Source organism: Gymnogyps californianus, chromosome 5 (genome assembly GCF_018139145.2).
Source record: "Gymnogyps californianus isolate 813 chromosome 5, ASM1813914v2, whole genome shotgun sequence".
NCBI lineage: Eukaryota > Metazoa > Chordata > Aves > Accipitriformes > Cathartidae > Gymnogyps > Gymnogyps californianus.
Window position 1 is genome coordinate 5784614 of NC_059475.1, and position 26764 is coordinate 5811377.

At 39.6% G+C, this 26764-nt stretch overlaps 2 protein-coding genes across 2 annotated transcripts in view; one reads left to right on the plus strand and one right to left on the minus strand.

Moving 5' to 3' along the window:
* The window catches only part of GAS2 (growth arrest specific 2), a 115588-nt gene extending 99548 nt beyond the window's left edge, over nucleotides 1-16040 (plus strand). Inside the window, exon 10 of the mRNA XM_050898376.1 lies at nucleotides 14666-16040. Coding sequence (XP_050754333.1) covers nucleotides 14666-14884 — 219 coding nt within the window. The 3' untranslated portion in view covers nucleotides 14885-16040. The remainder of the gene's footprint in view (nucleotides 1-14665) is intronic.
* A 5725-nt stretch (nucleotides 16041-21765) lies between these two features.
* Nucleotides 21766-26564, minus strand: SVIP (small VCP interacting protein). Its single transcript, XM_050897486.1, has 4 exons — nucleotides 26472-26564; nucleotides 25399-25449; nucleotides 22785-22898; nucleotides 21766-21971 (listed from the first exon to the last, which is right to left on the minus strand). The coding sequence occupies exons 1-4, from the start codon at nucleotides 26532-26534 to the stop codon at nucleotides 21957-21959; spliced, it is 243 nt and encodes an 80-aa protein (XP_050753443.1). The 5' UTR covers nucleotides 26535-26564; the 3' UTR covers nucleotides 21766-21956.
* Between the last annotated feature and the right edge of the window lie 200 nt (nucleotides 26565-26764).

Genomic DNA, 26764 nt, shown 5'->3' on the forward strand with positions numbered 1-26764 from the left:
GCTCAAGGACTTTCCGATCTCCACAACACGCCTGGTTGTCATATGCTTTAAGTAGAATGAATGACTTCTAATAATGAAATTTCCCTTCTTTTTCCTCTACGCTTGTGAGAAACTGCATTCAACTTGGTTGCTTTTCTCTACTTAGCGTAAGCTCCTGCTGCAACACTGCTTCTGAAAGCATCCTTTTAGGTTTGCTGTCTGTAGAGGTCAGAGCCTGTCTTGTCCACTGAGGAAAATAGTGGTTTGGGGAAAATGGCCTACAGTCACTTTTGTGACAAGTATTACAAAGATCACAACTGCAGGGAAGTTATTGCTGGGTCTGCTGTACTGGTATCCCTGAGGATATGGATGCACAATGAAGGAAGCACATTAAACATGTTAACTCCAGCTTCTGCATTAATCTTGCATACACTTGAAAGCAGCTGTTTGAAGCAATTTGGAATGTTAAAAAGAAAAAAATCCAGGCAGAGTGAGAGAAACATACAGGTTGCTGCAGTTGGTGCATGTGATAAGTCAATCTGTGCTAGACTTACAACATATCTGTGTCACTTACCACGTGCACATCACTTCCATAGGCAGGCAGTGAGAAGAATTCTGTAGATGAAGGTGTTGGGTTTTTTATTTGGTTGCGGGAAATATTTTCTTTTATTTGACTGTTTTGAAGCTGTTATTCAGGAAATTAGGAGAGACAGAATGAGTCTTGGGAAAATAGCTAGAAAACAGATGGCACTTTAGGGTTCAAAAGAACATTTTCATGTACTGCAATGCTATAACACGAGCATGTTCACATGCAACCCACGCACATTTGCATGGTGAAATCCTAGATTCGCTGAATTCAGTGGCAAAATCTAAATGGATGATCACTCTGTGCACAAATACACTCTAAATGACTTAATATCCTTAAAGGAATGTAAATTAGGAGAATCTTGATAGTCTGGGTAAAATTAATTCCTTTTGTACTTAGAGAGGTTTCTGTTTTAAATTTGTGCACCGTTTATAAACGGAAGTAATATTTTTATTCCTCATTAGATTTTGCCTAACTCATTCTGAGTAGTATCTCACTGCTCCAATATATGATTTCAGTGGTATTCCTTGAGGGGTAAAAATTTAATTAACTTTAGAAAGTGAGAAAGAATTGTCCCCTTAGCTATTTGTTTTTGAGAGAGACTTTCCAAGGCTCAAAATGTTAATAGAAACATTAACAATCTACAATTAAGAAAATTAATTTATTATTTTTTTTTTTTTATTCAAAGGTAAGAGTAAAGTCGTCTTCTGCTTTTTAAGCACTCACTCATAGAATTATTTTGGCAGCCTCATGCTTATGTTTTTGAAATGTTTTTTCTGAAAGACAGTCTTCCCTCCCCCCATTATTTGATCTTAGTACATCTGGTTTTCCATGTCTCCATCCAGAGACAGCATTTGCCAGTTTACGCTTTCTCTTTCACTTAACCTCATAAACTCTGCCTGATTTCTTTTTCTGTATTTAATCTGTTTGCCATATCATCTCTTCTGCTGAGCGTTGCATAAAATATTTCTTATGAGTCAGTGCTGTAGCTAGAAGCAACTAGATTTCTGTTAAATATCCCACACTTCAGTTGATAGGGAATAGCTCTGCTTTGTGGCTGGCCCCCACATAAATATCTGGAGGGGAAGCAACACGAAACTGTCACCCTCATTGCCCTCACAGTCAACCAGGTGCAGGGTCTCGGTCAGTCCCTTTACCTACAAATGCCATTCTGAACATGAACATGACTACCACATCTAATTTTCCTTGACAATATTCCTCCTTGTCCAAGAAATAAAAGCCTCCACTTGTCAGAAATTCACTTGTCTCTTAATGAATAAACAAGTGTGTTTACTTCTGTCTGCATCTGAGTCATTTCTCGCACACAAAGTGCTTGCCTACGCAGGATGCTTTTTTCAAACAGCAACCGAGGTCTAGTGTTAATTAGACACCAAACGTGTACTATTCCCAAATTCTATAAAATTGTGTCAGACAGAAACTAAAAGTAAGGTTTGAGGGAAAGTTTAATCAAGAGTGAGAATCCCAAACGTCCAAACTCGCATGTTATTTATATTGGTACACATCCAAAGATGTATCTTGATTTCAGTTAGTTAAGCAGGAATACTTTGAGCAATTATTTCAATGGGTCTGCTATATCCTGAAAACAGAAATAAAGACTTTAGTTTCATTAAGTGCAAAATTTGTGCTAGAGACAATACTTTAATTTGACCTTCCCCAGTGTCTTCCCTTTGTAAAAATGCTTTATGCAACTTTGCCTTTTCCTTAACCTCCAGAGGTCAATAGGCTGTTAACCTTAAGGTGTCTATGCCATGCAGGATTTACGTGGCTGTGGTTTCACATTTTCTCTAAGCCAATTCCTGGCTTCTTCAGGTATGTGAAAAGTGGCTAAACTCCTGTTCTGTTACAATCTAGAGCTTTGCAAATGAAGCTGGCTCCCTGCACGTGTATTCAGTCCAGAGCTGAACCAGTGTAACAGGCAATTTTCTTCATTAGTTTCCATCCACGTGCATTAGTGTTTTATGCCATTATACCAAGCATATTCACTTCATCTCTTGCCAAGAACAAATAGGGGGAGGAGGCTGCATTTTTGCAATGTGAAAGGGGAAAAATTCCAGTTTCTCCACTTGATTATTTCTTTTGCAGAAGGCGAGATGTTATTTCATGGGTTCTAAGTATCTTTAATGGTGGAATGACCCTTCAAGCTGGGACCTCGACACTAATCAACTGATTGTTCCTCAATGCCTGAGGCTTAATGAGATCTTTCCATTCACTTCACTGTGCAAGTGGACCTTTCTTCTTTCCTATCCCATTCCTATAAAATTCTCAGTTCCCCTGACACCACCTTCCATATATGTCTTTGTAGGTTCTTCAGGTCCCTGTGTCAGGTATTGTGTGCAATTCTCTTGATCATTGCTCCATAGTTGTAATCTCTACCATCTCTTCAGATGACTGGTGTCAGCTAAAAATCATCTCTATGCTAGATCCCATAATTTATGGGACAGAGTTGTCAGTCACACTTCCAGTTTGTCCTTTGAGTCTTTCAGTAGTTTCAGTAATTACTGTTAGTTGCCCTGAGATCTCCATCTCCATCCTTTAATATTCCATGTCTCTCATCAGTTCAGGGTTTCAATGTGCTGCTTGATTCTTGCTTACTGTTAGATGCCTGTCAAAAAGAAACTTTCTTTCCCCTGACTCTTATGTACTCTTAAAGTACTGCTTTCTCTAATGTTTTAGTGGATGTTTCTGGGTCACCCGTTTGTTGGCATCTTGCTCATCCCCACATCCTGGGAAACCCTGTTTTCTACTCTCCCATTCTGACACCACCCTGCTGATAGTGTACTGCTGATAAATCCATAATTGCTGATCTTCATTGTTACCCATGTGTGCTGTTAGATTAGATTTACAGGAGCATTGTTTTCAGCAATTGTTGTTGCCCCTTTTGGGAGGCTGTGTGCTGTTCTAATATGATCTGCTGAAATATCAAATGGAAAAATCTTCTGGCACATCATGCCTGGTACCAGTGTAAACATGCCATTTGCCTGTTCTCTGACTGCTTTAAGTGGAGGTCATGGTCCTAGTTATCTTCTGTTATTTCCCTCAGATTGTACGAGGCTTTAGTCATCTAGCATCCTATTCATTCTGTTTTCTTAGACACCCTGTGTCTTCATGCTCAAATATATGCTTCCTGGCTTCTTTCAGACCTTTAAAAACTGCCCACTTTGAGCAGCTGTTTGTTGTAAACCAGGATGTAACTAAGAAGCCATCTCAACTTTTCCACATATGTACCTCAACTAGGGGAAAGATCTAGGAACAATTTCTAAACTCTTTCCCCTTGGTATTGGGTTTCTAACCCGATTACATGCTAGTTTGCTGAGCTGTGACTAAATCTAAATGAATTTTTGTTTTCATTTCATATTGCTGTGATGCTTGGTGAGGAGGTTTTGCCTCCTGCATAAACAATGACAGAGGAGCAGGATTTAGCTCTATGTAAGGGTGAAAGGCAGAGACTTGATATATTTGTTCGCACTGTCTGCAGATTTTTAAAGGTTTATACAAGTCCCGCTTGCCTTCCTGTTACGGGGAATTTACAATCATGTATGAATTATATGTCACTTAAGCAGTATTAGAGCATTTTAACTTTCTTCAGCAGGTGACCAGGTAATATAGGCCATACTGACAAGGTATGTTAATATATGAAGCCTTTGTTTTTGAGCTACAGCAGTCTGATTTCTGTTGAATCACTAGACACTTATTTTTGTGCCTCTCTGTCTTCAGCAGGATACAGATGTCTTCAGTTCCCAGTTGCATCATCAGCCCTGTGCTGAAAATGTGACATTTTATAACAGTGTTTCATAAGCACTATAAAGAAAGAGTTTTGACTGATAAGGTAGTTTAACAACTTGGGTAAGTATTGGAAAAATAAATTGAAATGTTGCGACGTGGAAATCTCAAATGAGGTCCAAAGTTCCTCTAGCAGGAACTTGCAAATGGAATAAAGAAGGTTTGAAAAGAAACTGAGTCCTAAGAGGCAAGGTTGTTCTCATTTCAGGTCAGCTTTACTTGCCCTCCTTTCACTTAAGTTTTTCACGGAAAGGAGTGTTTTTGCAAGTGGAAGCAGTTACCAAATGGACAGTTGATGAATGGACAGTAATGTCAGTCTAGAAAAAGGAGAAATCAAGCAAAATGACTGACTAATCAATTAAGTAAGGATGAGTCAGGTGAAAGCAATTCATTTCATATTCTAAAAGAAGAGAGCTCTCCGCAGTGTGATTTAGTGAAGTAAAAAAGTTGATGGTGTTATGCATCTTTTCATAGAAATATCTGTGAGATGTAAAGGAGAATGAGAGGGCTGCTTTGTAAGGAGTGGATTTAATTAACAAAGGACGTGGTGGGTATGGTTTTAAAACCCTTATCCTTGGGGATTTTTCAGAAAAGAAAAAAAAAAAAAAAGACTTATTTTAGCAAAAGGGTCAGGTTCAGATTTCAGAAAAACATGACCCAAAATGCATTTTGAAGAATTGGATAAATTCCATTGACTTCAGTAGGACCTGGATCCGTCACTTAATGAAAATGTTGTGTAACTGGTCTCATTCGGTTTTATTAGTTTTCATTATGTTTCCTCTGAGACCTTTTGGTGCATATGTTTGTTAGTTAATCTGCTAGGAGACCAGGAGTTAACTTACATACCTCACGTGGATCATTTTAATATCAATGTTTAAGTATTTTGAAGCTTGCAAGCATTGTGCTGTAAGTATTGTTAGTGAGCCTTCTGGTTTTGTGGCAAAGTAATAATGCTTCATCATGTTTCAAACACCTCACCCTTTGCCACTTAAAGACTGGCGTTTTCATGTTCATGTGAAACAATCTTAAGAAGTCAACTTCTATGATCACAGAAAACCCTGTGGGCAAGCGAGGATACATAAATAATACAGTCAAATAACTTAATACCTGTAATGGCTACCTTTACTACGCAGTGTTGAAGAACAAAAATCAGATACAACTCTGGTTTCCAAAACTTCCTCAGTCAGACTGGCAAAGGCCTAAACTGGCAGCATCATTTTGAGGAATAAGAGTGTAAGTCATTGCTTAGGCTAGCCAAGTGTCTGATCTTTTCACTAAGATCATCAACAAGTAGACATGATTTACAATTGGGCAACGGCTCTCAGCTTTGAGACCACCAGCCATTTTACAAAACCCACAAAGAATTACATGTTTCAGATCAGATCTGAATAAGCAAAGTAGAAGTAAGAAAATCTCCATATACTGTCTACCCAAATTCACTACGTTCTGTGCTAAGTTTTCAATTTATTAATTCTCAATTTAATCCTTTCTTAAAAAAAAATAAAAAAAAAATTCCATTAATCAGAGAGCAGCATCAATCTCATTGATGTTAAGCTTCTTTTCTTCGTGCAACTCATTTTGTTTTGGCTTTTTTTTTTTCAATGACAAATGGAGACAGATACAAATTCCTACTAATTTTTTGAGAAGGAACAGGAGACAAAAGTGTATCTGTTATTGAGTAGGCTTCCAAAATTTGGAGAGTGGATCTTCATTTTATTTATATATTTAAACATTTCCATTTCTACTTTATTGCAAAGTCTGTTAATACATTTAAGTGTGAAACAATAGGTAATACCTATTTAATTTAATACTATACTACAATAATATTTTATTAAAATAATAAATTACAGTACATAATATTATATTGTATAATAATACTATAAGCTGCTATCACTTTACAAATCCTGAAGAATTTCTACGTAATTTTTAAGGCTCAACCATGTAATAGAAAACTGACAAAAGTCTGGGTAGGAAGACAATTTAATGAAAACACCATTATAATTCAAAATCAAACGTTTTTCCCTTCATAGAGTAGTGACTGTTAAAGGTGTCTGTTGATTGCCCACTAAACCTTACGAGTCTCTCATATGTCTTAACTCATTTGAAGATAGGTGGCTTTTCTCTTTTAAAGATTAAGTCTTCTTTGAAGGTGTAACAGTCTCTGTGCTAGAGGACATTATTAATTAACACTAATATCTCATTCTTATTGCTGAAAAAAACCCCTCACTATTAATGTGAACCTGATGTGTGTATCTGAAGCAGTTTGGAGTTGAATATGGAAAATGGTAGCAAAATATGTCATTGTACCCTAAATCCTTATTTGTTGTGTGATGATGCCTTTGGGCAACAGACACAGGTCAGGGATCTTGCCACATATATAGTGAAAGATAGTGTTTGTCTTGAAGATGTCACTATATATAATATACTGCACCACTAACATTCCTTCTTTTATGTTTAGCACTTTAATTATAATAACCGTTCTTGCCTAGGAGGATGTATGAAAATTAGTACTCAGCTCAGTTTTGCAGAAAGCCTCACGTACTAGATTTTAACTTCAAAAGAGATAAGGATAAGCTTAGAACCTCTGTCTTTACTGTGGCTGACCTCCTAAATGAAAGTCCTGTCTGCAGAGATGTAAGTCTATAGTCCTCTTTGATGAATTTTGTTTGACTGAGTGAAGTGATAGCCAAATTTTGAAAAGGAGAAAAGCAGAGACACGTGCCATTTTCTGTTTCATACTTCTCATGTTTAAATTGCCTTTCAGGTATTTACATGTGCAAATGATTATTTAGATGCCTTTTGTATTTGCATACATAAAGTCTGCTTGTTCTTTTGATCTGAAACAAACTTTGAAAAAATAACTCAATGAATTATAGGAGGCTTCTGATCTGTATTTAGTGTAAGGCCTGGTCTATATATGCTTTGAAGGCTTTATTGGTGTGAGCCTCTATGGCTGCCTCACCTGGAAAATCTATCAGGCTTCAGTGTATCAGCAGCCACTGAAAATCATTTCAGCTGGAACTACACTGATAAAATTTTTTGTATCACTTAAGTCAATACTTCTTTCAGTTCCCCCACCCCATATGTCAGTCAATAGACATGGAGAATATAAGTGTGGTGGTGTTGCTGAAGCGGTTGGGAACTTTATTAGGTTCTACATGAAAACTGAGCTCCTCGTGCAGTGAGAAATATCACTTGACACAAAGCAATAAAGGTTATTCTGCCCAAAAATCGAGATTTAGGGATTCTGATGAATGCTTCCATTCTGGTTTATTTTCCACCATTAATATTTACTATAAAATCAGGAATTTTTGCATTTGATTTGTTTCAGGAATATAGACTTGAACCAATGAAGCTTATAAATTATTTATAAAGTATCATTCCATGCCATTCTTTGTTTATAAAACTTAGTATAAGAGATCGTTTCAATAAACTGAGTGGATGCCTGTTAATGTGTTTGATACACTCCAAGATATAACATTAAAATAAAATTCTTTATAATTCAGAAAGTGTGTTAATTATAAAACCCAGCTCTAGCACAGCTAGAAATATTGTGACAAGCAATTAGCGTGCGCTCTTGACATCTTTTTTTCAAGCTGAGCTTTTTTATAATGCTTTTTCCAGCTAAGTGAGATTCATTTAGTGTGATTTACTACATATAAATCCTTGAAAATGAGAGGGAGATGTTAATCCAGCAAGCTGTCTATTTTCCATGTCATTATCATGGTGTCTGCGGAGAGGGGAAGTGCAGGCTCCTTTATTGGGTTTTTAGAACGACAACACAGAAACTCAGCAGAGGTCCCTAAACAAATCCATATGTAATGAGAGGAGTGATACAAGTTGCATCATTTGGAACTTTTAAAACTAGTAGACATAATTGAAAACAGTTTTGTATAATCCTATATCAAGAGGGGGGCTAGGCACAATGTGACTTAATGAGGGATGACAAGGAAAAATGAGGAGTGCATTTTTCCTGGTTTTCAGGTGGGGAAAGATTTCTTTTTTTTTTTTCTTTTTTTCTTTCCCTTTCATACAATCGGATCATAGGATAATTCAGGTTGGAAGGGACTAATATACTGTTGCCTGCCAAAGTACACATTAATATACTGTAAGTAGATTACTTCAATGTGAATGAATAATTAATATCTGGAATTGGCTACATAATTTGCACTTTTTCAGATGTGCAGAGTTGAGGTTTAATTTGAATTCCTTAGATGTGCACTTAGGCAAATAAGTGAGTTCTTAAAAGTCTAAAATAAGTTTTATGCTTTATCAGACTCAAACTTTTCTCTAAGAAAACACATAAATTCAATGACAAAAGGAGAATGAAAGCCAAGAAAAAGAATAGTTGGAGGGAAGCTTTCTCGCTTTCCAGCTGGAAGCTGGTTTTCTTCCATATCCTCTTGGGAATTGCTCCCACGGTCCCTTGTGTCCGTAAGGGTGAACTCTATGTATGTAGCATCAGTAATGCCTCTTACAAAATGTATGCTACCGTGGCTGTAAACTTTTTAAAATAGGAATGTATCTAAATCTAACCAGACTGGTGTTTAAATCTGATGGTACTGCAGGATTTTGCTGTAAATTTTACAATGCACTCTAGAGATGAAGTGGCATAATCTCTGCTAACAAGGTATTTTTAACGTCTGTAATGATGTGGCTTACAGCAATTAATCAGGAGACTATTACACATTCTTGATGGTGTTTTCAGGTCACTGATTTCTCAGGGAAGTAGAAAAACTCCATATAGCAACAGTTACCTACAAATTTCTGAAAATTCACTTCCCCATTTGAATGTATTTAGAAGACTTGGTGTAAATGCCTGCTACCGCCTATTACTGCATTTACTGCACGGGCATGTACTGGAAATAAGTAAACTGTCAGTATGATAACATCAATGATTATGGAAATATGAGGTTGCTAAACATCACTATTAAGTACCGTTAATCCATGATCCACAGGGCAGCACTGCAGCTCTTTTTCTTTTGTCCAAGGCCCTTGCACTTGCTCATGTCAGGTCTCAAAACCTCCATGGAACAAGTAGGAATCCTAACTCCAGTCTGCCGCCGGCTTGCCCCATCGGAGGCCAGCCATTCTCAGCACGTGTTGCACATCCGTGTAGTTTCCCCCAATTTCTTTTTTTATCATCAAACCCATTTTCAGACCAATTGTCAGACCTTTATCAGACCAATGGTCAGGGCCCATACAGGGCTCCTCAGGGTCCTCTTCTTGGCCAGCCCCCAGTCACGACTTGTTTGAATGGGGCATTAGCATTACCTGTTAGCATGAACTTTGGTATGTTTTGGTGACTGTCAGGGATGTTGAACTAATATTATCGGCGCTTCTGTGAAGGCATACAGCTAGACAGGCTTCTCTGCACACTGCCAGTCCTTCACAGAGTCTTTCTCGGGGCCCCACCAGGCTAGACCTGGCTCCACATTAAATGATAGATGTGAGAATTTTCAGTAGCCACTTTCAAGAGGACCTAGGTAACTGCTAAGCATTGGAATTGCTGGGGATTTTGAGGACTAATTTTGCTGGCTTTAGAGCTTTACCATTAAAGTTTTTGCCATGAGAAGGAATAAAATTTTGATACTTGATAACAAGAGCCTTGTTCTCTGAAGCAATAGCGTCTCAAGTCCCCAGATAATACTTTTTCCTCTTCCATATAGATATGCACACCAAATTCCAAGAGGACTTCACCTTCTGTCAGCCACACACACAGCCACAGGCTGCAAGTTCTCTCCTAACATCAGTTCTCCAGGTCACAACTAGGAAGACGCTGAGAGAGACCACAGTCTTTTGTATGGAAGAGATGTCCTACTCCATGAAAATGTCCACATGAGCTATGCCCTGTGGAATAACTTGTCATTACTTGACAATACCATATTCTAGATACAGGCCCAGAGACTCACTGGGGAAGGCTGACAGCCCAGATCTGGGTCCCATTCCTGGTCCAAGTTTTGTACCGTGCTCTCACCTTTTTTTTTTTTTTTTTTTTTTTTCCCTAAGAATGGTTAGTGAATAATGCTGAGATTTGAGAAAGCTTTTTTTTTTTTTTTTTTTTTGCATAGGCAGGAGGGTAGATCATCAACATAAACGGTACAGACAAGCTGGAGCAAAATGATTCCTAAACAGCATCAGCTAGGGTTGCAGCAAAATCATAAAGTAGAGGTGCTACGTCTAAGTGTACCGTGTGTGTACTCACCTCGGGCCTCAAAGTCTGCAGTGACGGCGGCGAGGCCTTCCAGCTTGCTATGGGTAGTGGTCTGACACAGTAATGTGGATAAGTTTTCACAACACTGGGATTTCCTTAGTGTTGGCCTGCGATGTCTCTGGGGTCAGGGTGAAAATATATTGATCTAGAAGTTCATTTAATGATGTAGTTCCGAACACCTCTCAAAGAAAGTCCCGTAAATGCTAAGATATGAGAAACAAGCGTCATATCTACTGATGACAATGAGTCTAAGTGGCTCATATTCAGTAAAAATTAATTGAAATATATTCAGTTCTTCTCTTTCCCAATCTCATTAACGTTTCACTTCTGGAGTGCAAAATTTTCTTTGCACGGCCACTGGCATGATGCACTGCGTTATTTTGCCAAACACCTTTGGATTTTATAGTAAATATTATCTCAGTATGTAGCCTACATTGTTTCTGAAGTTGGCCTAAAATCACACCAACTAACTCCAGGCTATGATTTGCTTTAGGTTGCTGCATTTGGCTTCCAGAGCCCAGCCCAAGTTCCTTTCGAGTCAGTAGGATTCTTTCCGTTGGCTTTTGCAGTACTTGGATCAGATCCATAGTGTGTAATTCCCCCTCCTGCTTCCCCTCCCCTCCCTGAAATGTTCTTTAAGAAAGTTATAATATAATCTGAAGAATAACGATGTTGGGCCAGATTTTCATTTCCTATAAAACAGAACAGATTTTTTTCAAGTCAGTAAAACTATGCTCATTTACATGAGCTTAATATCTTTACATACAGCCTAATCCCTCTTTAATAAGCCATAAAGCTCTCTAAACTTATTCACATAAAAACCAGAACCATTTAGACTATATTTCACTTTGATGCCAAAGTCCAATGCAATGACAGCTTAGTTCCCCTAACTTGTATTGACTTTCATGTTATCTCTTGATACAGCCTTAATGCATACCAAAACAATCTACATTTTCTCCCTCTGCGATGCTATTGTCTGGTCATCTGGTTTCTCATATGTTTGCTTCACTATAGATTCAACTTAAACACAGATTCTAGTGAGAACAGCTTTAGTGACAGCCCTGCTTCAGGCACAACTGAAATAATGAAGATTTATGGCTATCATAAACATATGTTAGATTTTATTTTACAGAAGGGGTTTTCTCAGTTTCAACTGGCTGGATAGCAGTGTGAAAATACACGTATGTCATGAATTTATTTACATTGATAACTGACTAATAAACTTCATTATTGTAGAATCCAACTTTTTCTTTCTCAGAGATCTCATGCAATGGAAAAACTGAATTGGGTGAACCATAAAATCTCAAAAGTTTCATCTTCAGCTGAAGCATGTTGGGGAAGAAACTGCTTTTTCAGTTAGAAAGTAGAGCAAGTTATTTTATTCTTTTTTTTTTTTTTTTCTTTCTTGGTGAGAAATCCTTTAGAATTCTGTGAACCTGGAGCAATTCTGAAGCTAGCAGAATGATTCTGCATTTGTGCTGGTGTTACTAACATCAAAATATGGCCGTAGGAGCAAAATGGTGCTTTTGTGGCACAGCATAGCATGAACAATGACTATATTTAGGATGTAGGAAAACCCAGTCTCTATAGAAAGCAAACATTCAATGGATTTTATAATAGTATAATAATATAAAGAGAAAGAAAGAAGAGGGGAAAGACAGAAGATGTGCATTTAACCTGAGCATCAGGAAATAACATACCAGCAGTAGGTTTTATTTGTCTGCACAGTAGTCCTTAAGAGAAGTTGAGCCGAATATACTTTTTGCTAACTTTCCATTCCTAACCCTTAATCAAAAGTCCAGATACTAACTGGTCTTGGAACGTGAATCCCCCTGTGACAATATGTGGAAGCTGAAATTCAGCAACAGTTAACTCCTTCCCACAGCAGCATCACATGTTGTAGTGGAATGAAGTTGGGCTTAAAATGTTTTAACGTGAAAAGTTTTTGGGGCATTTCTCAAATGCTTTTTTAGGCATTCAAAGAGGAGAAAGTTGCTAAATAAAATTCTGTGGACTCTGTTGTCTCAAGGCTGTGTCACCATTTGAACTGCAATTTTCAAACTTGATGGAAAAAACATTTGCTTCTTTCATGATATATTGTCCAGACTAAAGACACGATTCAAATCTCATACCACTGAAGGCTGATCATACCATTGTCAGTTCAAAATGAAGTCTTGAAACTAAAATACAAAGCTTGAGACGGAAGAGAAAAAGTGTGATTGGCGAAGATGTGAGTCTGATTCTGCTTCCATACCCACCTAGAGAGAAACCTCACTTGTGTATAGCTATTGCAGAAGCTAACAGTCCTACAACCCGAGCAACAGCACAGACAGTCTCAGTAGCTGAGAGATGTTAATTAAACTAAGAGGACTTGAGTGTGCTCTCATTGGGATGGATGAGAAGTAACTTTGTTTTTCAGCATCTGTAAAGCTGAATTACTTCCCACTGTGTTTCACATAAAAACCAAAATGCAGAAACAAGAATTTCCTTGCATTAAAATGTTTTAAATGAAACTTCCAAATAAGATTTCATCTGCAGCCGCTTATTCAAATGAAGAGTTTGATTCCTTATAAACTTACCCTGGTTTTCAAACTTTAGAAAGTTGTACAGCTTTCCATGCTTTCGTCGCTCCAGGTGAATCTGTCTCCTCATGTAACAGAAGTCAAACAACATATTTTTATGCTGAAGTGGGGTGTTTGTTGGTTGGAGGTTAAAAGTTACATTTTTGCCTTTAATTATCTGTGATTTTGTTTGATTGAGAATTTTTCTTGTTTTGTTGTCTATGCTACGTGTACTAATCTGAATTGCGCTATGTTACAAAAGGCTTACGTGCCACGTAAGTCTCAACTGCAAATACTGCCAGACCTCAAGGGAGTTCTGGACATGTAGAAGAGCCCATATACACATCACAGCCATAAATCCGAGTGTCATTACGCAGGCTACGTTAAACATCTTCTAGCATGCCCTTTACAGGGCCAATTTTTAATTTCTGGCGCTACGGCTAAATGATGTTTAGCATTTCATGAGATGTACTAATCAAAGCATTTTTCAATGCGTGATTGATGATGTGGCTTCTATAGAATACGCTGCTTTGTGATACTTCACCGGTATTTATTTGACTGTTCCGCATGGAGAACCAGAGGAGAGAAATCAGTGAAATTACCAACTGAACTCACAGGTGCAGACATGGGAGAAGTTACTGGTACTTGGCAAAAAATTTTTTTGAGTTCAGGCAGAAAATGAGCGTGGATCTGGAGGACACACCTTAGAGACTGGTACCTCATTTGGCAGTTACGTACCCCTCTCAACCTGAAATTGCTTTGTAGGTCGAGCCCCAGTGCTTCTGGAATAAAGACAGCAAGCATAAGCAGTTCTGAGCTTTCCCACTAGTAAGAGCCTGGGGACTTTTCTTGTGTTTTCTTTCACAACTCAGCATAAATCCAGGTATCTCCAAACAGTTCCAGATATATTATTTCTGATGTCCCTCATTAGACTAATTTAATTACAGTATTAGGCTATTTTAGTTAGAATGTATGCCAGGAATACTAAATTGTTAAACTAAATGGTACTTCATTTTCCTAAATAATTATTTTGATATTTTAGGAGATAGAGGTGATTGTTTTGGTTGTTTATCCTTCGCTACTCCTTTTCTATAGTTCCCTATCCTATAAAGAAAAGCCAGTTTCAAGACATAAATTGGTGTCTTTACTAACACATTTTCAAAAAATTCATCTGAAAAACATTCATGTTCCCTAACATGTTTATACTAAACACATGAAGAACAGGATCAGTCAGTACTACAGGACTAGAAAAACATGTAGCATTGTTTACATAAAATATGAAAATCTTTAGTTTTAAATACTATCTCATTTTCCTAGTTTTTTTAATTTACTTATTAAATTCAAATAAAAACCATTCTACTATTTCTTTTCCTTTCCTTTTATTATAAAGCAGACTACTAACATATGTCTGTGACTGTTTAATTAAAGTAAGCAGAGCTTTTTCCAGTAGAAAAAATGTGATTTCCCAGTGAATGGTTCTCTGTCAAGAGTTTTTGTGGTTTTTTCCTGTATATGTAATTTCAGATGCTGCACAACAAACATGTGATGGTTCGTGTTGGAGGCGGATGGGAGACTTTTGCAGGTTACTTACTGAAGCATGACCCGTGCCGAATGTTGCAGATCTCCCGCGTGGATGGGAAAACTTCTCCGGTCCAGAGCAAGTCTCCAACCCTCAGGGACATGAATCCAGATAATTACCTGGTGGTTTCTGCCCATTACAAAACCAAGAAGGAGATTAAGTGAAATAAGCTTCTCATGTGATTGGGACTCTATGTACGTAGGTCCAACTTATTTTCTCAAGTGTAGTAAATTTAGTTTCTGCTTTAAAAGGACTTCGGAAAATTTAAGACAGACTGGAAATGGCAACCCGTTTTGAAGATCTTTGAATTGTAGAACTATTTATTTCTAGTACTGTATCTTTTATAGCAAATTACCCTCGATAGGCTAATTACTACAATCAGATAAGAAATAGACATATATTTTTAGCCAAATTATTACTCTTTAATATGTGAATGTATACTTAGAGTTACATAAAGGAGTGGATCCTGTTAATGGAAGAAAATACACAACACAATATATTTGTATGAAAATCTTATTACATTGAATCCTTGACTGTTAGGCTAGTTGAAAAATATATATGCAGGTGGAAAATGAATATTTGTGGAAATTATTCCGTAATGCCTCTTGAAATGAAATAAAAATTGACTATTTTTATGGGTTGCAAGATTTTCTTAACCAGTAGAATATAAAGACTTATTGCATGCCAAACGACTTCCCAAAGCGATTACTCTGAATAAAAAAAAAAAGCCCAAGAAAACAACCCCCACACCTTCTACTCTTTGAAGCTAAAGACAATGCTCAGTGCTAGATCTGTACATAGATCCTTCCTGTTTTTCACAAAGTTGCCCGATATAGAAGCACGGGGAAGTTGAGAGGTTGCCCCTTCCTCTGTCAGACAATACAGACGTACTAGCAGGGTGATGTACTGCAGCCCACGAAGGGAAGCAGTAAAAGATGCACAGCCCTTTGACCCAAGGAGGAGCTTCAGAAGATGCTAGTCCCTCCTGAGTCACGAACCACTACACTGCTCTTGGAGCCGAGCTTTTCCTTCCCCTTATTTTTAATTTTGTTGGTCATGTCAAATGTGAAATATTCATTACCCTGTCAGTAGAGTGATTCACGTTCTTGTAAATCATTCATACACCTCTAAAATAGCTAAAGGCATATGGGGGCTTAGTTCATTATTTTGGCTACTTTTCTATGTTTATATTTGGTAATTTATGTGCCTTGTAACGTCCTAGAAAAATCATTTTATAGGATTATTTCACTGACTGTATAAATTTGAGCAGAACTCAGTTGTTTCATTACAAATGAAATAAAATTTTTTAAAATACTCATACATTTTGAAAGTCTTATTTGTTATTTGTAACCTGTGTTCCTGCACTTTGCTGCTACTGACTGGATGCCTGCAATATACAATACTGCTTGCTAACCTAATGACGAGGTACACAGGGAACGGGACAAGCATGCACTTACTACAGATAGCACAGAGATACCTGGATTTTATTGAAAATTAATTCTCCTTTGCAGGGAAAAAAAAATTGAAAGCATTCTTGAAATAATTTTTTAAGTACCAACTGGTTATTTTTCTGTATTTTTTGAAGTTTAATTTTACAACATATCCTTATGATCTGTTCCTGTGGTCTTTAAAATTAACAGCAAAATATCTACTGGCGAGGCAGGATCAGGACCACCTCCTTTCATGTTCCAGGCCTTACTAAAATCAGCACGTCATATCTCACTTCCGTGGAACCATTCTACCTCACCGTCTAAAAATATCTGCTGAATACAAACAGTTCACAATCGCTTGGTGCACCATGCTAAGTAGCAGTACTTAATTCCAAACATGTTTTCAGAAGGAAAAATTGCAGCCTTTTGAGCCTTGTTTTGAGACATTTTCTAGGAAGAGTAAACATACACTCAAGCAGTAAATCCTTTGAAAAGCCATAGGAAGACCCAGTTCTCATAGAAGCAATGTATGCAGCCCTTATGGGAGCGGAGAATGGACCGTAAGCAACTTTTTTTAAAAAAAATGCAGCACAGCTGAAAAAAATCATGACCTTAATATATGCACCGAGATCTGTTTTCAAATGAACAGAGAAGAAAAAAAAAAATCACTTGTGAAAGTGTCAGATGTTTATTTTGAAATAATGGTTAAGTTTTTAAATGTAAATAGTTGTATTTCCATCATCTAAGTTTGCATTACTATTGTTTTTTCTTTAAAATATTTGAAGGTGTTTACATGTTAATAAATCAAGAGCAGATAATTATAAAAAAAAGTATTCTCTAGGTGTATTTTAATATTGAACTTCAACAAATAATCCTGGTAAATCCAAACCAAGATTTTAAATTAAACATGAACTGCTTTATGTGCTTGGACTGTAGCTATCAAAATAGTCTTTTTTTGATTCAGGGTACTCAAGCATCTTAAAAAAGAAAAATCACATTAAAACACTTCCTGACTTAAAACTTCAACTTAGCCAGTTCCAGAGTGGGACACCTATAAAGGACTTGTTAAAGTATTGCCACTGCCACCTAATCTGTGTACAAAGCTTGCAGGTGGGACTTACTGCATTTGATGCACCTGGTGTGGAGAGCTGAGGAGGAAATTAAAGCAGGAGTAGCAAGCAAGCAAGCAAACGTAGTAAGCTAATTAGCTCTGGAGGAGGTGGTTTGAGTATGTTATTCAGAAGGTAAGTAAGTGTTGCAGATCTGATAAATGGTATTTTCTTAGTGTACTAGGTCCTATAGTGATGTAGGAGTTGGGGAATTTGTTAGAAGCCTAAGGCTGAATTTACAAAGCTAATGCTGAGCAGCAGAATCTTGCTCAAAGAGGTACGGCCTTTGTTGCAGTGATGGGGGCAGAACAGGCTTCACGTAGAAAGTATTGGGGGAGGAAAAAAAACCCCATTGTTTGACTAGCTAGCTAGCATGGAGGATACTTGAAGTTTCTATACCACAATCTATGGTGTTAAGGTATCTCGTGTAGACTTCTAGAAGGCTGAACTGAATTGTAGAGTACCAACAGGGAAGACCTGCAGCTCTTCTCTTGTCCCCCCAAGTGAGGGAGGGTCAGCTGAGATGGTGGAAGAGTTTGTTAAAAGGGCAGGAGATGAGATGCTGAAATGTTCAACTAGCCATGGAAGATGACTGTAAGGAGGAGTGCCATGTAGTGATTTTAGCTTACTCTATCGCTGTATAACTCAGCTGAATGTGAGTGTTGAGGAGGCTGAAAGTCCTAAAAAGTTGAACTGTTATGAGCTGTAAGGAAGCCTCTTCTCGAAGCCCTCGTTGGGTCATAGAACAAACCCCATGGGAGCTCCTGCTGGCTGTGAGTAACTGTGCTAAAATTCAAGATGGCGAAATTATGTAAGATGACTTATAAAAACTGTTATTATTACTAATGTCAAATAAGCATCGCCATGCTGGAAGCAATTCAGAATTAGTTTGGAAATGCAACATCTGTTATTGCTCATTACAGGAGGTACCTCCTGTCACCTTGCTGTTCATATATTACCTGGAGTTTGTCTTCCAAGCAGGATTATTTACACAAATGATTGAGGATAGGGTTTTTTTCTCATCTTTATTATAGTGATGATTGCTCCTTCCGTTGCATTACCACCTTTTTTCCAACAGCAATTTAGAGGTGATACATAAAATCTATGGACGCCACTTCAAGGGCTGTGGGGCTGAGTGAAATAGGGAGGTGTCAATATATGTGTGTGGGAAGGTATAGCAAGTTTCTTATAACTTAAGACCCAACACTGAATTCATTCTATGTGTTCGTTTTAGATGAGGGAGATGAGCTGTTTGCCACACCACAGTGTTACGGAAGCATCTGCTAGAGATGCTGACAAGGGTTTGGTTCTCTTTGGGCTCACGTTTTGTACTGCCTCGTTGGCTGCTAATAAGCAGTACCTGACAGGGAAGGAGGTAGAGTGCTTTTTCTTTGCTCTGTGTCTCCTACTTTCTTAGCCTGTGGTATGTCAGGAATCTAAAGTAAGGTGAAACAGAGACGTGGGATCATGCAAACATTTATGGAGCTGGAGAGGTTTTTCCATCCCAGTCCAACTGCTGGCACCGCTTGTGCCTGATGAGCTGTGTCCCAACGATTCAGTCTGTCACCCTGCCAAATCCACATGCTGAAGTCATCTGTTTTCCTAAGGGCCAGCAGCGGTGCTACCCACCCTTGTGGAGACGCAGCTTCTGTGTCCTCCCAAACCTCAGGGAGTTCTGCCCCAAATGCTCCCTCCCTGGCATAATCTGTGTATTTTAACAATATGCAGTAGCAGATGGCTTCATTTTCTGTTACTGTAACAAAGATGATGCTATCGCAGTCACCGAGAGTCAGCCCTTTCATTTCAGCTTACGAGCACTGCTCTTTGACTGCCAGGAGTTTTTCAAGTGATCTGCAAGAAAATGCTTTCAGAAGGTGGAGAAAAAAGGTATAGTCGTACCGCTGTAAAGCGAACAGAATGTCAACTGCCTAGATAATCTACATGAATGGGTGTATCTTAACAGCCTGTAATGTGAAGCAAACATCTAGGACTGGGGGAAATAAGGACCAAATTCCAATTGTGTTTCATATTTACTTAGTGCAGCACTAAGTGGTAAGAAAGCGAGGGGAGGTGTCTCTTTCTACAGGGACAGAGCAGCTCTAATCGGCGTAACTCTGAGCCTTACCATTTAACAGTACGCTTCAGGTAGCTATCAGTTGTATACTACTGAACTGCAGTATTTTCTGCTTTCATTCGCAACTGAAATTAATGTTACCAAAAAACTTAAACTGACAAGAGGTGTTTTTATTTACCCAAATAATTTCCCAGATTCAGTTCAGACTGGCCATCTGAACAGTGAGTATAGACACCTCTTTAAAAATAGCTTTATCAGTCAGTGATTTGTAATATAGAACTATGCACTCCCAAATCCTCTGACTTATTTCTTAGCTGTAGGAATAAATTTCACATTCAAAACAAGGACTCTTAAGAAGTACAAACGTATCTGGCTTTTACTTAAAGGACAGAGAGAGAGAGAGAAGAGCAGTGTTTTCTTCTATGGTAATTCTGAATTGCGAGAATTGCCTCTTAAATACAAGGTCCGCTTGATCTGAGGCGCTTCAGATCTTTACTCCCACCTCCCAGAAAAGCTGCCAGGCAGCCAGCCAGAAGCAAGCCAACTGTCTTTGCAGGACGAAGAGCTGGATGACGAGCAGTGTGGGTGTTCAGACAGGGTGCTAATCTTTTACTCAAATGCAGAGCACCTTTATTGGTGACAGACAGCACCTGGAACGGAGCAGAAGAGAAGAGGCTTGCCTTGGGCTGCCAAGCAAGGATGGGGGGCACAGCAGTGCAACTGCTTCACACTGGTAACTCCTCCAATTGTGACAGCATCGAAACACCAACAGGAGACCCAGGAACTGTGGTTTGTTTCACTAGGTTATTTCAGTGGTTTTAAGTGAGCGTCTTCATGATATAATCCAAGCATAGACTCCTGTTTGGTCAGTGTGCTAGCTCTTTCATACAGTAGGGGCTTGGATGAAAAGAGACCAATGGTTATTTCCTCTCCTTATGGTTTTGGGGGAGCAGTATGATGGAGAATGAAGAGAAGAACATATTAAGTTTGAAATATCCCAAGTGACCAACTAAGTGTTAAGTGCTGCTTAAGTGTCTTTGTAGGACACCCACTGTGACAGATGTTACGATTGAAATTTACATTTCAAATCAATGTTTAGTATATTTTATTATAATTCAATGCATTTTCATTAGACTTAAAAAAAAAAAAAATTCACCATGACCAGTCAATACAGTGAAGAGAGCAATTGCCAGCAATCAAAGGAAACTGAAGGTATTCATCTGCCAAGGACACCGCTTTTTAGCCCAAACACCATTGTATTAATATTGAAAAGTCTCCCTTCTCAACTCAATTCTGAAGGCGAAGCCAGGAAACTCATTGTGTCAGGACTGTGCTCCTTAGACAGCGTAAGACACTATGGGGGGAGGTAAAAGAAGAAATATCTAGTTCAAGGCAAAAAAAAAAAAGAAAAGCCTTTACAGCCTAAACTAGGTCAGAAATGGGGGCAGTAAGATACTGAGGCCAAGCATAATGCTGTCAGGGGAAAATAAGAGCTAGATTCTTAGTGTTGATCATGCTGCAACAAACTTCCCTCCTCTATCAAAGCAGTAGCTTGAGGCCACTAGTTTGAAAGTCTAGTTGTAACACCGTAGTTTAGGTAGCTCTAAATAATCAAAGGCAGCTTCACCTTTGGGAAAGGGATTACAGACATTGCTGAACACAGAATAAAAGCGACAGAGCTTTGGGCATTTAGCAAATGTTACTGCGCTGTAACAAACCCGCCTAGATAGTACAGAAACTTCAGGAAATGAACCATCCAAGAGATGACGTAGTAAGTCTTTTGCGTTTTGTTTTTCAAAATCCTGAGAAGTGCAGCATTGCCCTCTTGTGGTAATAAAGGAGAACAATTAATAACAGTATTTTTAATTTAATGTTTAACTTCCAGTATTCATTATAAATACTTACAGACTCAAAAGAAATTCACATCAGAAAATGAGGGGGACAATTATTAGACTCATAATAAAACAGCTTTCTCGCTATAAGTATACAGGGTTTATAAAGGCTTCTATTTTTTTAACTAGTGTCACAAAATGCTTCTATTTGTAAGGACCCATCATGAATCTGCGCTCCTTCTCAAAAAAGGCACTAAATCCCTAAGCAGTTCAAAAGTCATTAGGAAACTGAAGACAAATGCTGTCACCCACATATTCAAATATATATATTTATGAACAACTTTCTACATGAGGACTTACAGAAAAGTTTAATTGTAGAGCTTGAAATAAGTGTCAAAGACAACACGTGGGCACCTGAGCTGTGCCTAAGCCAGTCATACACAGACAGACATACATACATCAACTGACCAGACAGTATACGCATACTGACTGACTACAGGTAAGGAGGCCACTTCCATGTGAGAAAACCCATCTCACTCCCTTGACAGGGAAGCAATAAGACATGCACATAAAACAAACAAAAAAAAAATCAGCCAAAACTTAGTGTTCAGAGTTAGTTCTTAAGTTTCTTAGTGTTTGTTTCCACATCTGTTCTCCCACAATGGCAAAGTACTGCTGAGTCTTCATATGCAAACAGCAAAAGCCACATGATGAGTAAGTGCCACTCAGCTGCAGGAACTGGCAAGTTATTGGCAGTAAACATCAATCTTCTCTTCAGAAGTCACCCTTCTTTATCCAACCTGCCACTAAAGACAAAAAGAACAAAACATACCACAGGTTTCTGTGAAGACAGGGCAAAGAAAGGGAAAAAACCAACCAAACAAAAAAACCCCAAATACCACAAGGTTGTCTAAAGACAATAAATTCCCCGTTCTAACACCTTTTATATCCAGCGAGGGACGTGCAGCCCGCCAGCAGCAGCTCATAACCTGCCCCCTGAGTCATATACAGCAATGAGGGTAAGAGATGAAGGCTTATGCAGCCTGTGTTTCGATAACCAGATGCATCTATTGCCTTGGAGAGATTCTAATTCTTAATGAAATCTCTGCCTGGCCTTCAGAGACAAAGTTTACATTAGAAAAGTCGTAGCAGTAAAGTTCATCAGTATCTCTGCCAACACTGTATGTTTCTTTTGTAGAGAGAGAGATACATGAAACCCAAAGCCATTACCCTACTTAGTTCAAACATTTTCTATAAACTCTGAGGGAAGAGAGACAATCCCAACCGGTACTGAAAAGGGACATGGAGTACAGGTCAACTCAGTGAGCAGGTCCCCAGTGCGGAGACTACTGTAAAACCGATGCATTGTAGGTGCAGAAACTGGGGAAGAGGAGGGGAAAAAAAAAAAAAAGGCCTCTGCCATCCTTGCTGTCTTTGTGTCCCAGAAATGAAGTCTCACTGAGAACATTGCGTGACAATGACTCATACTTCCATCTCTATTCCATTTCCCTCCTCTTGGTTTTTCCTCAAGTTATTCAATCTTGTAGACAACAACAAAACAGGATTTTCTCAGTGAATATATGGACAATTGTACCATGTTGTTTCTTTTTTAAACTTACTCTCAGTCCTCCTTCTCCTCCAGAACCTGAAGCTGCAATTCTTTTTTCTATTTCTTCCTGTTTCTTTTTCTTTTGCTCTACAGAGTAAGCATTCTTAATACCTCGAGAGGAAGCCTGGGAGAAAACACATTTGGGTTAAGACCAGTTAGCTATTTTTCTGGATAGAAACCAAACTGCAAGTCTTGGCGACACCATTTTGTGAACTCTGGTTTGCATGAAAAGACTGAAACACTAAGTAATGCTACTATGACATAAATGCAGACCTTTCGGATACTTCTTCATACCGTGAGCTCTTGGTCCCACAGGTATGTGAGGGTGGGTTTGTTTCATATTGTTATTACAGCCGGGTGAACATATTTAATGCAATTGCGTGTACCTGCTTTGCATCCTAAGATGCAGAACCAGAACCTCCCTTCCCAAAAGTCCCATAGATTTTTAGCCTGTATTTTTTTCCACTGTCAGGGCCTACTCTTGCCCTCACAAACAGAATTAACTGGGAAGAGATGATTCGGGCAGACAGAACTTCCGAGAGCTTTAGCTGTTTCATCATCTGTTCACTTCTTCCATCTCTTTTTATCAGAAGGCTACTTAGAGATAGGATACAGATGATGGAAATCATAATGACAGCTTCTATTCTAACACTCAATAAGCGGACAGAGAAAGTCACAAGCTCTGTATAGCTACTACAGAAATCGATGGGAACCTTACATGCAGGGGAGAAAAAAGGTTGTGTTAGTAGCGCTAGCCCGGGCTGTAGGAAATCCAACTTCTAAATTGTGATCTGTGAGAAATAACCTGTGTGATAGTCTGCCCTTCAAACTTCATAGGACGTGTGGACAGCAGCAGTACACAGATGAGAAACCTGTTGTCAACTGCCTGCTTCACGTCCTCACGGTGATGGTCTAATTGAGGACCTAGACTAGATGGCAGGAGTATCAGAACTACAGACAAACAGTTAACACTGTAAACCTAGAAAGACCGTTTTAAAAACTGATTCTTAGCTAAGTTTAGGGTTATGATACTACAGCATAAGCTATACAAAAGATGTTAAAATCTACCAAGCGAAAACAGCAATGCTCTCACCTGAAATTCAAGGCCCTGATGACAAGCACAATTCTCAATGGGCTACTAAGGCAAATCTTACCAACAAATACTAACTTACTTAGACCCTGTGACATCTAGCTTTTAGGCAACTGGCCTGCCAAGTGAGTTAGCTACCCAGACTGTCTCCACAGCACCCCAAAAGGAAGAACACCTCACATGACTTCAGGTTGAATAACGAGCAGTTAAGAAGCACGTACAGGAAAACACTAAGCAGGGAAGGACATCTGATCTACTCCCTTGTCCCTCATGAGGGGGAAACTGAATTAGGCTGCTTGCAAGACATCTCTATTACCCAACATTCAGAGGCTAAAATGCTCTCAAAGATAGTCCTGAAAAATCCTGGTAGATGTTTTATCTCTTTGTCTTTTAAGAAACCAAAAAGTAAGAGAGTGTGATACTTCCATTTTTCTTTAGCAGCTCAACGGCTACGACAGAACTTCAAAGCCATCCATAACCCAAGTTGCTTCATTTCTCCTTCCTTCCAGAAAAGCTTTTTAGCAATTTAAGAGCTAGATGGGGACGTTCCCATTTCACATGCTTCTCAAAAGTACATCTCCCACATTTATGCTTAACAAACCCTTTGCTATTTAAGATTACATGTGGATTGCTTTTAGTATGTATTCTGACACAAAATCAAGAGTTTTTAAAGAAGGACTCTGAAGCATCATTCAGCTGTTGCTCTAATTACTCACCAAACTCCCTTAAAACCAGGTCAACGTGGTCCTCATCAATAACGGTCGATTTTTAATCCAATATGTAATGTCACTAACACTCACAGAAATAACACATTCCTTTCTCTTCATAGTTCAGCTGTGGTTTCTAATACACTTTTTACTTATTGTAGATTTTGTATGGTGTATTTTATAAGCCTTTTTGAGAAGTATAGAAAGGAAGAAATAGGCTAGCTAGTTTTACATTCTGCTAGAACATTTGCATCCTACCTCTTCTAACTTTAAGGATATTGAAGTAGTTAAAACTTAGCAACTTTAAAAAGATAGAGTAAGTTAATACTACTTCTTTGCTGGAATTTGAGCTGAGAAACATGCTCAATCGTTGCCACGTTGATAAACTGAACTTGCAAGTGCCCATAACCTGCATTTGTAAGAGAAGTACAAGTGCAGTTCCACTTGAAATTACCACAACAACTGTTTGACAACTCTGGTTTGAAATATTTCTCAATCTCTTGTTTTCAAGTCTTAAAATAGGAAAAAAATATTGAACTTGCTCTTCCAATTCTTGGGTTTTTAACTACTGCAAAACTTCTCCCATGCAAACGAGCTCAGTTATCTTGCAGGGGTCTTTGGGCACCCACCTAGCTGTGAAACTCTACTGTAAATATATATAAAAAATGGTATAAAGGCAAAACATTAATAATACTATGAATATATTTCATAACAATTCCCACAATCCAGGCATGATATCCAGTGTTCCCACAGAAGCCCTAGCTGTTTTCCCCATAAACCAGTTACCTAAATATATTTTGAATAAATGGCATTTTATCAGACGTTACCTCCATCTGCCTCTTCTCAGCAGCTTCTGCTAGCTGTCTTCTTTTTATTTCCTAAATAAAATGTGAAAGTGAAATTCTATTCCAATACAGTCTGTACATTCTTCTGAAAGTCTTAATTTTTAAATATGACTCAAATCTGTAATGCAAAATGCCAACCTTAAGTCAATTAGCATCATCTTTCCCTCCATTACCAGTCTGCAAGAACAAAGTGTTTTTAGTGACTAATATGCCAGAAGAGCAGCTGCTGACGTATCTACAGTCAAACCCCACCAGAAATCTGTATTCAGCTGTATCAGGCCTTCATTCCAAAAAATCCAGACTGGAATGAGAAGGCACGCAGTGTGTGAGATGTCCTTTTGGGTTTGAAAAGGGGAAAGCTCACTCTTCCAGGCCGAATGGGCTGCTTTTCTTCTCCCCCTCCTTCCCCCCCCAATCCTCAGGTGAGCGGTGCAAAAGCATGGAGATGGGTTCCTACCCACCTAGGAGAAATGTCATCCTATAAAGGGGAGTTAGAAGCAAGCATCACTGTGCACTAGAGAGAAAAACACGGTTTTTTCCCGTTTCTGGTTAAAATGAGGGTCCTCTTGGCCTCGATTATGGCACGAACCCCCTTCACGTGAAATCCCCGGTCTCCATACAAGTGCCCACGAGTGAGATGTGTGACAGAACTGAGGGAGGCGGCGGGGTGCCAGGCCCCAGGCTGCGGGGCACCGGGTGCCACCTGCCCCGGGCGGCCTCGGCCCCGGCAGCTCCCGGGGCCCGAAGGGACGAGCTTCCCCTGCACAGCCGCTGCCTCGGACACCCCTCCCGGGGCACTGCGGCAGCCATACGGCCTTTCACCGAGGGCTGCCGCAGAGCGACGGCGCAGGGAGGCCCCGGCTCTGTGGCCCGGCCTCCATTTTAAGGCAGGCGGCCCGTCCCCGTCCCCCCCCACCCCGCCCCGGCGGGGAGGGCCGGTGCTCCCCGCGCTCGTTCCCCGTCCCGGTGCCGCTGGGCGTCACTACCCGCTTACAAACAACCGGGCGGAAGGCAAACCACCCCCGGCCCGGCAGCCGCCGCGGCCCCGCACTCACCGGGTCGGGCGTCTCCACCACGTCCTTGACGGCGCCCCCCATGCAGGGCAGGCACAGCCCCATGGCGGGCCCCACCACCGGCAGGGCCGGCGACCGTTGGGGAGGCGGCGGCTGAGGGAGGAGGAGGAGGAGGCGGTGGCGGCGGCAGCAGCGGCCCCGCCCGCGGCCCTCGCCAGGCGCCGCGCTCCGGCAGGGCCCGCCCCGTCATGGGGCCAGGAGCGGCGCCCCGACGTGCCGCCGGGGGCGGGCATGGCCGGCCCGGGGCCGGCGAAGGGGAGAGACCCGCGGGGAAG